The 10676-nt window shown below is 43.1% G+C and overlaps 1 protein-coding gene across 10 annotated transcripts in view; it reads left to right on the forward strand.

Moving 5' to 3' along the window:
* Positions 1–2830, forward strand: part of SPIC (Spi-C transcription factor) — a 28189-nt gene extending 25359 nt beyond the window's left edge. For all 10 annotated transcript variants that reach the window (XM_055711177.1, XM_055711178.1, XM_055711174.1 and 7 more), the window contains one exon: positions 583–2830. In XM_055711177.1, coding sequence (XP_055567152.1) covers positions 583–1007 — 425 coding nt within the window. In that variant the 3' untranslated portion in view covers positions 1008–2830. The remainder of the gene's footprint in view (positions 1–582) is intronic.
* The last annotated feature ends 7846 nt before the right edge of the window (positions 2831–10676 follow it).

The raw sequence follows: 10676 nt of genomic DNA on the forward strand, positions 1-10676 counted from the left end.
GGTTCAAAACTAGCTTGCTCTTCCCACTTCCTGCTCATCCTTTCTTACATCAGAGACTACCTTGCATCCTCAAAACATTCCTGAAACGAACCTGACAAAACTGAGTCATCTCAAAATCTTTGAGTTTTGATTACTGAGGGAAAGCACTTATTAAAAAACATTCAGATTGGCTTTCCAGAACCTCTTTCCTGCACTGTCTGAGGATGTAATTTCCTGGTGTGGATTCCTTGATCATGCATCTGCACAGCATGTGTCTGAAGACTGCTGAAAGTGGTTTCTCAGACCTACCACACACTGAAGTCACCAGATATTTGTCATGAACCCCAAATAACCTGCTCTTGAAATTCTAAGGACTGAATCCCTTTTTGTCACCACAGATCTGTACGTGTTTCAGAACTATCATCCCATTTGCTATTGTTGGTCTTCTGTTGGATAGTTTATACAGATCTTTTAATTTGCAATAGGGTACTAGGTTTACCTATACTTTTACCTGTAAGATTTTTTCCAGGAAAATGACAGCTGCTCATCTTTTAAAACAAGTAAGAGTTTTGTGCTGACCTTTTAAAATTTATTTCTTAATAGGTAGAAAAAAACTTCGACTGTTTGAGTACCTCCATGAGTCCCTGTACGATCCAGCTATGGCAAACTGCATCCAGTGGGTGGATAAGCCTAATGGTGTCTTCCAGTTTGTCTCCAAAAACAAGGAGAAACTTGCAGAGCTGTGGGGAGAAAGAAAGGGAAACCGCAAGGTCATGACATATCAGAAAATGGCCAGAGCACTGAGGAATTATGGAAGAACAGGTGAAATAATTAAAATTCGAAGGAAGCTGACATACCAGTTTAGTGCTGTTGTTTTACAGAGACTTGCTCCATCTTATTTCTTGGGAAAAGAAACAGTTTATCATCCGTACATTCCATCTAATCAAGAATATCAGTGTGCAGATGACTGGACCAGTTACAATAATTACATGTATAACAATGGGTATGCATTACAGCATGCCAGCTAGGCTATCTTTCACATAAACAGGTCTTTGTTAACTAGCAACTTTCCAGCACAGGAACTCTTCTCTGTACATAGGTATTCCTTTAAGATATCATACAAACACACAAAGAGGAGGGTTTGAAAAATGCTATTGGCCTAGTTTTGTTCCTTTTGAAGTTAATGATAAGCAGTCATTGACTATTAAATAAAACCAGCAGCTGTAGGGCATGTTCTATTCTCCATGATGTTAATCAGAGGAATTGCTTCACATTCAAGCTAGTATATCCAAGATCAGGACCAAGGCTGTTGTCTGTTAGTGAACATCAAAGATTCCATCCTGACAGTACTCATTGGAAGTTTTTTGCATATCCCAAACATTTGCAATTAGAATGTAGGTGCTGTTGTATCCACAGTGCATGCATTCCCTATCAGTTGGGTCCACATGACTTAGAAAGGGAAGAGACTTGCCAACTGCATGAAGCTACTGTCTGCTTTTTTCATCAATGTTCTTTATTAAGAGACATTTTCTGAGTGAATGCCTGGCTGAATGATAGAGTCCACATGAAGGTGCACCTGTTGGCCAAGTTGTTAATCCTTAATCACTTAAATTAACATGTCTTAGCACAGATCCTGACATATGGTATTAGGACTGGCAGGTGCATATTTCACTGTTGGCAGTGGATTCATTGGGGAAGTGACCATACCATGAGAGGGTTAGTAAAGGATTGTGCTTTTCATGAAGTTATTTACAGTTCTTCCCCAACTAATATGAGAAGCTGCACTTTCATCCAGCAGTTCTGTACTCATGTAACAAATGTAACCCTGTTATTTATGTTTGGAGTTATAACTTTACACATATAAATACAATTTCACTTTTCCAGCTCTTTTCCTACATGGGAATGTAGCTGAAAGGCTCAGTGATTTTATATTCTCTTCGTGGGGAAGAAGGACTAAATTTTGGTAAAAAGAGAGTACTAGCCCCTTGTGCCAGGATGATACCTATAAATCTACTTTTTCTCATACTTCTGTTACCTGGTCAACTTGTATCATCATAGGAGTTGTCTGTTGTGCCAAAATACTTGCATTCAGCTGCAATAAATTCCAAATTCTGCACTTTCCTTCAAGTGAATGCAGGCCCATATATTAATAAAGACAAAATTAGTTTCTGTGGAAATTAATGGTGGCCTGATATATTTGATGAAATTCACTTTATTAGTTTCCCCTTGCTCTAACTCCTGCTTACTTGTACAGGGATATAATTTTATGTAATAGACACAATGCAACACACTCTGCTCAAGCAAAACTCAAGGTTTTAAATTAGCACTTTGGTAAGGTGAAAGATGTGTACTCTTAGAAAGCTGAAGCATGTTAAATAGCGCTAAAAACAGACCCAGATTTTAAGTCATTAAACATCTGCCAGAATAAGAAGGTCGTAACTGTGTTGTTAGTATTTAGAGTGTAATGTCCTGTAAAATGTAAATGTTACTACAAAATAGAGACAAGAATGCCCTATAGAACTGAAACTGGATCCTGCTGTAGCACAGAACACAGTGGGAGTTTAGCTCTTACAAAGGACTGAGGACTTTCAGTTGGGATGCCTTCACAATGTAAGCACATATGCAAATGCAACATTTCAAATGTCAAAATGTACATAAATTTTCCAAGAAACTGCACAGTTTAGTTACTCCACATCTGTCACCCATTGCATGCTGACTTTATGTTATTTACAAGGCTGGTAACATACTCTGGGTTAAGAGTGCTTTGTGTAAAATGCTTACTTAGTCAATATGTTTAGATTCACTTTCCTCAAACTCATCTTCTCATTAAGGAAATAAATACTTATCCAGATTCTGTGTTACCTTTTTAAATTAGGTATAAACACTAGCAATTGCTTTCTATAAAACTGGTAACCAGGTGAGATGTTATAGCTGCAGCTGGGAGAACAGTACAGAGCTGAAATAGGAGAACATAAGGGGTAAGAAGAACTGAAGGAAATTCAGGCAAAGACATGAGGCTATCATAATATCTGTAGATAGGAAGGGACAGATTTCAGCCACAGGAGTAACCATGGGGACTGACAGTGTTAGAAAGAATTTATTTGAGAAAAGGTATCCCCCCATCCTGTCCCCCTGTTCCCCTCCATCAAATGTACCTGGAGAGATTTTAGAAGCTCTTACTGTCGTTCTGTGGTTATACAGAAGGATATTTAACTGTGCAATGCACTGATATTGGGCTTGCATACAGAAAAGGTTCTTGACTGTTACCAGTGCTTTAACTTAGCAAAGGCAGGTTAAATCACAAGCATAGGCACAAGGTTACCAAATACCTGAAGTGCAGAGTTAGAGTCACTGAGGTCTGAAATACGGTGCAGCTGGTTTTAACTGTGCAAGTGTTTGACCACTGAAACAACACACCAAGGGATGTGGTAGATTCATTGTTTCTCAACATCTTTAACCCAAGACAATACCCATTTCTAAGATGTGCAGTATTGCAATAAAGTCATGGTAAAGTGACAGCCATACCACAAGACAGAATACTGAATGTAGGGGATCAGACCCCTGCTAGTCTCAGTATTTGCAGGATCCTGTCATGTAACTCCATGTAGAAAATTCAAGGCTACGTGTGGAAATCTAAACAGAACTGAGGTGGGCAAGTCATTTTGATTCCCAATACAATCCCTGTGCACCTCACCCTCCATCACTGTCCTCCCATCCTCAGCTTCTGCATTGCATCTCCTCCCTCCCATCTGCACAGGCTTAGACATGAGATACGATGGTACCAAGCGCCCAAGGGAAACATGAGAGGCATCTCCCAAGACAGCAGCGTTATTCCATCTGCATAACTCTTGATAACTGGCCTGCTGCTGCCATTGCTGACTTCGCCTTTGTCTCTCTCCTGTCTCCTTTCTCCTCACCCCCAGCAGCCAAATTGGGCCAGAAACCAATCTGTCTGCCCACACATCTGCCTATATTTCACACCCACCTCTGACTTAGAGGCTGCTGGCTGCAGAATAACCTGGGGTAGGTCCTAGGGGTGGGGAAAGAAGCTGTGATCCTCCCAGCTCCCACACTCAGCACCCCATTTTAAAAGATACCCCAGTCTGAGCAAGGTGCCCCATACTGGTGTCCTGCGTGTAATACTGTGTCTCATGGTGCTTCAGGCACTTAAGGAGGACATGAGCCTTTCAGAGTGAAGTGTGCCTCTGGAGGGATGGTAGAAATCCTCTTGCACAGGTGTAGCTAGACATGTGGACAGTTTACTTGCTCACCCCTTGTGCCGACTTCGCAGCCTGGTTTCTGTCCAGATGTGTCAGACAAGACCAGAGTCCCAGGTGAGTGCTGGACTGGTGCCTTTCCCCAACACACACTTCTTGTTTGCTCAACCGACCTCAGGTAGGGTATCACGCCTTTTACATCTGTTGTAGCTTCAGCGTTGTCCTCTGATGGAAGGTCCTTGTGCTAGAAGCCAGGATGGCGTGAGTTGGTGTTGCATCTTGGTGGGAAGAGCTTTGCCTCTTCCGTGTGGAGGGTGCTGGGGGGGTGCTGCGGGGGTGTGGGGGTGGGGGGAGGGTGGTGGCTCTGGGCCCACAAGATGGCACTAACGGACAGCTTTTGACACCGGATTTGTGGCGCTTGCAAACCTTTTCCCCCTGTGTTTAAAATCTTTTTCATCTTCGCACACAGCACTGCTGCAGATGTGGCAGAAGCAACACCTTTCCTTTTGAAGTTACTACAGGCCAGTTCCAGCTGCAGCACACAAAGAAAATGTTGTGACCAAGATGATGATATGGAACCCACATATTAAAGCAGAAACATTATGTCAGCAGATCCACAGCCCTGCGTCAACTACCCTGGACAACAGTCAGTTCCACAGCCACAGCTCAGTGTCTTCTCCAAAATAAGTGTGGCTGCAGTGGCTTCTGACATTGCTGAGGTGCATGGAGAAGAAATAAAGCTGATCTTTCAGATTTAGACTGCTGAGTTCCTATGAGCAGGAATCACATCAACAGCCTCACAGACTCTGCGAAAGAGGCAGAACCAGAACATCTTTGTAACGTATTTTATCTACACCACCTTGCTGGGCCTATGCCATATTTACCTACATATATCTCTCCTGTTCAGCTGACCAAAAGCAGGAGAGGTTCTTAGCTTCCAGCTAAGAAATTATTTGATTTCATTTGATTTTAATTTGACTCCAGTGAAATTTTTCCTTTTGGTAGTACTTTGAGCACACATCAAACACAAGCCTCTGCCTTCTCACAAGCTGGGCATTCTGGTGGCAGATGGTTCAGACTGCCCCACCATCCCAGGTGCAGATGGATGCTGTCTCATGGAGAGCGTTGGCTTACCAATTCCTACTTTTTACAAGCTGAGATCTCCTATCATACCACAGAGCTGCATGTACAGGTTTACCATTATTACATTGCTTAGTAAGTGTAAAAAACATTGAAAATACTACAAACAGTGGGGTTTTTTTGCAAGAAACCGCCTCATGGATTGTTTTCTAAAGAGTATCCTGAGTGCCAGTTGTAAACAAAACTATGTAATCTTCTTTTTTTGGTTAATGAGAGCTGCCCCTGCATTCTTGGCAACATCTAAACAACCATAGCTAATTGCCTAACAGATGAATGACTGCAAACATTCACTGGTGTGTCAGGGTAACACTGGAGCTCAAGTTGGGTGTTCAGACTATTTTCTAGTTAGGTTTCATTGACCTGGGCAATTTTCCTGGTTTCAAAACTTTCTTTTATGAAGAAGGTCAAGGCAAACTCCCAGATTGTCTCTAAACTGCAGGAGCAGATTCCTACCTCAGCGCACAAGCTGAGGGCAACGACATCGCATGGGCCTGCTGCTGTCTGCGTGAACAGATTCACTTGAGGGACTGGAAAGAGTCTGAGACCATAAACCAAAATTTGTATTTTAAATCTTTTTTGGACAATGGTTTTTCAGTTCTGTTTTCAGTCAGGTTTACAAAGACGCTGCATGTCAGAGTGAAACATTTCCTGTAATATCCCATCAGACAATGTGATTAAGGCCTCACAAGAATTACAGAAGACCTGGAAAACTTCATAGTCAGTGTACAGAATGTCGAGAAATCCCTTGTTGATAGTGGCAGCAGGGGGGGCGTTTGCCAAAACGCATCGTTTTCTCGGGTCTTTCAGGCCCAGCAGAGCTCTCAGTGGGTTACCAACCAGGGTCCTGCAAATGGCACTTCACAGGCAGTTACTATCTACCTGTGTAAGGACATCTGCTGAAAACTGCCACTGTTTTAGAGCTCTGTTTCATCCAACTTCTAGCTGTCTTACCTGCTGACGTGCTGTGAACTTCATGTGGCGTATTTTGGATCAAAAACTAGCAGCGGGTACCTATGAACTCACCATTGGTTTATTCAAAAGAAGCCTAGACCTCTAACACCAGAGTGCATCACCAGCAACACTGTCCCTATTTATAATATGATCGTCTTACCATACCTTTTATTATATCACCTTCACCAGGAAATTTCAAAGGGCTCTGTAAAAGTACCATGATCGCCACCGTCTCTGCAGGTAGAGCAGAGCACACCTGAGATGCGGTCAGATGTCCACGGACTCAGTGGCATGTGAGGGGAATGCCAGCGCCCTGAGCCTGTCCTGCAGCCAACAGCCAGCCCACCTTGTGCTGGTCCAGCTTCCTGCTATTTCTGAGGCATCAAAAAAAAAAAAAAGTAAAATGATGAGCAGAATACAATTCGTGCATTGAAAGTGCCCAAAAGAGAAGTAAGCAGTGCTCCGCTGGCACATACAGCACGCCTGGAGGCAGCCCAAACTCGACACATTACTCGACAGCACACCTCAGGTTTGAAATGTGGGATGCACTGCTGTGGGAAGGGCAGTCCTGAAGGAGAAGGGCAGCTTTTTGGCTGAGCAGACTATTCTTTGGCTTTTTTTCTAGTGAAGGAAGTTATATCTAATTATGACAGTCAGGAGCTTCAAGCCAGAAAGACTTGGTGCTGGGCATACATTTTAAAATACTGCACTCCCAAGGCAATGTAGTGCCTGAGAGGCACCAGCCACCTTGTTAGGAAGTTGCACTTTGAACAGTCAGTGTTGATACAATGGATTATAAGGTGAATTACAGTGCAACCAGGCTGTATTAGCAAGATGCCACCAAACTGCACACAGAGTGTAAACTGATGGATGGAAAAGTAAATTCCTTATTTGACATTCCAGAAACACATAACCTGAGCCAAGAGTTCAAGAACCACAATGAAATAAAAAGACAGACAGCTGGTTGGTTGTCATGATATCTCTGTAGAATTAGAGGTATTAATTACATATGGGGAATATTAATGACAGTTTAAAGTGGAATGTAGCTAATCATTAGGGTACTACCTCCAAGCAGAGTGCTGGTGAAGCCATATAATATTTTCTTTCAGAGGAAATGAAACCTCAGCAAATCTATTTTGAGTACTGGCAGTATGTAGTAGTCTGAGGGTCTAGGCTAACTTTTCTGCCTTATTAGAGCAGAATTCAATCACAATTAGAAGACGGAATTCTTTACAGATTTGGCTAAGCCCATTAGTCTTGTTGAGATCCAGAAAGCACAGGAGATGGCTTAAAAATAGTGGGGATGGCTTAAAAATAATAACATTTTGATGATTTGATTCACCTTCTAGTTTTTAAGCTTCTTGATTTCAGGTTTCCAGTCTGCACCAAGCAATGTCGAGGCTAACACTCTTCAAAAAAAGAACCAAAGACTGGGAGAGCTGAGGCTGTTGGAAAAGCAGCAAGTTTGGAGAGATGCAGAACAGTGAGGAAAACTCCATCTTCTGTACAAGCAACATGCTTCTTAATGGAGGCAAGCTCATTCAATACAAGTGGTAGCAACTAGCAGACAGAGAAAAAAGGAAAAAAAATGCAGCAGCGAGATGGTCTCTGGCCTCTGGATATCTGTGCAATCACATGGGCAGCCACATTTTCACACAGATCCTGCTGCTCTCTGCCTGGTTTTAGGAAACTAGATTATTTTGGACCTTTGAGGTCTGCAGATCCTCTCAGTCTTCACAGACTAAAGGATTTAGACATAATTTCAGCATACTGGGATAAAACACAGAGTCTAATTGTCCATTCCACTGGTTTAACAGTCCGCAGTATTTAAACCAGATGAGAATCAGGCTTAAACACGTCAAAAGGCCTTGGAAGGTCTGTACATCTTACTAAGAACAGTCCTGCAGGAAAACTGCAGTTTTCACTTGGTTTCACTGTGCGATTTTACTGTGTCCTGTGAAAAGCACACTAGAAAGTGCTGGGTTGGCTACAGAGCATCAGGGCCCTGAGGGCATGTCCCCCTCTCCCATGGTTTGGCTGCCTGGGCTCAGGACAATGTTCGATATGCAGCTGTCTGGCCTTGCAGATGTTGTGAAGAAGCTGAAAGAAGCCTCAGTGGGGGCTCTCTCCCTTCTCTTGAGAGCTGTATTTAAACTGACTTGGAGCCTGCCTGAGCTGTGCTGCACCCACGCCCTGCCTGACCATGCATCTTGTTGATCCAGCCCCTCACCATGACCCATGGACTGACTTTGTGACGTTATCTTAGATCTTGCTCATCACTATGGACTTGTCTGACAATCACTGCGCTGTGCCTAACCTGGTTGCTGGCACCAAATCTGTTCTGCTTATCTTGGTTGGGTGATGTAGGACTGTGCCCTTGTCTTTGCCTGCTCCACCTTGTTATGCTCTGTGCTCTGCTCCCTTTCCCCTGTGAAGCAGCTTGGCCTTGCTGCTCATGGACACAAAGGCAGCCAAGGTGCAAATGCTTAAAATTTTCAGTCCTACAGAATGAGTGACACTACCATATCCTGAGAAGTATAATGAAACACAATCTCAAATGGAATTACTTGAAAATGGTATCTAATGAGTTCTTCAGAGTATTGTTTGGCATACAGGAAGCATTTAATCCTCTCTCTGACCTCTCTGCAAAAAAAGCCACCTCTCACGTAGCTCTTGTCTACAGAGGGAAGTTCTCTTATTATGTGCTAAACTGTGAATTTAAATCGATGTTACACCAGTATTCCCCTCTCCCCATGTGAGTTCTTATTGCTCGTGGATCTCTGCCAAATCCACGCTTGCTCTGGAATAAGCATTACACCAGTATGGTTGTCACTGGTATAAGCGGTAGCACTTCCTTATCTGGACTAAGCAAAGAGACATTTTAATGAAACGCTTCTGCAGGATTTGGACTGTTGCAGGCTGCAAGTAACTGTAACTGGAAACATAAGTCTTTCTGCTTTCTGTATCGATTTCTCTCAGATACAGCATGCTTTAATTTCCAGTGTGTGTCTGTCAGTTTGATTTCTTCTCATGTTTTGGAGTCCCTGGGTAGCTGTAATTCACCCCTTGGCTTGCCCTCTGACATGGTGAGGACAGCAGCACGTAATCAATGGCAGGCTTGCTCCTATTAATCTTGTTCAGTAAGGGCCTGATCCTCTTTCTACGAAGGGCAAGAGGACAGTTCACACCAACTTCAGTGTAGGCAGGAGAGTGCCCCAAACACTAATGGCTTCAGCAGCAGGTGTTCCAGGGAACCAACATTAATCTTCTGTTTTGTTGATTAAGACTTTTGCCACCCTGTGCTGGGCTGGAGGTCAAATACCGCCGCAACTTGACTCTCCAGCACTAGGTGTGAAAGGTGCTGCCACGCAAAGCTCTCCATTCATTTTAATTGCAAGAAGAATTAACAACTAGCCCACCTGACAAATGAACACCTCTAAAAGTGCTCACAAATACCTTAAGCTCTTATATTTAATGATCTTCCAAGCCTGGAAGGAAGAAGCACTATATACGATGAGGACAGTGAATTTCATACTTTCTAGTGGCAAAAATCTCCCTTTCTTATGTTTCTCAGGCCTGGAACCAGGTACAGATGTGGGTTTTGGGTTATGGAAATGACCATTTTGTCAGCCTGAGGCTTGGGACAGAGTCGTTCGGAAGCAAAGGAGCCCTCATTTCAGAGCCTCAGTCTGCCAAGACTGTGAATTACCTGCACTGGGTCTGGACATGAACATGAGCCTTTGTACTACTGTTTCATAGTTAATTTTTTAACAACAGCTGCTCAAAGATATTCAGAGGCCTGGAATGCTGCAGTAGTTCTGCTGTCTAAACTCCCAAATTACCAAACTCTGATATAGCGTTTCACTATCTGTTAAATCTGTGCACAAAGTTTAGGCCAAGCTGACTCTCTGAAGTTATTAAGGGACTGCTAATCAAGGGAGTCTGTCTTTGGAAGGATGGGAAACAAAGAATGGATGGTGAAAAGAACACCGGTTATCTGAAGTTACTCAGAAGGAAGCCTCCAAGGGAGGAAGTTCTGGCCGCAAGAGGAGACAAGTTGATGAAGTGTTGCAATCCACAGAAATGTACACGAACAGCAACACCTCACCCTGGCAGTGCTGACTCTAAGATTGAGTCATGGAGACTGGAACATGGAGAAGAGCTGTGGGGTGTTTCTCCAAACAACTGGATAATGTAAGTAAAAGATGGCCAGGATGTCTGTGTACTATAGCTGCAACTGTTCTTTTAATCCAAAAAGTCAGGAAATTAGCAATAGGACAAAGAATCAAGGTGTATGTTCTGCATATGGTGATTTCTATCTTAGAGCAAAAGCAGGGATGCTGGCTGTCTCCAAGCCACATGCTCAAATATCAGGTTATCTTGTTGGAA

Source organism: Falco cherrug, chromosome 5, assembly GCF_023634085.1.
Source record: "Falco cherrug isolate bFalChe1 chromosome 5, bFalChe1.pri, whole genome shotgun sequence".
Lineage (NCBI taxonomy): Eukaryota > Metazoa > Chordata > Aves > Falconiformes > Falconidae > Falco > Falco cherrug.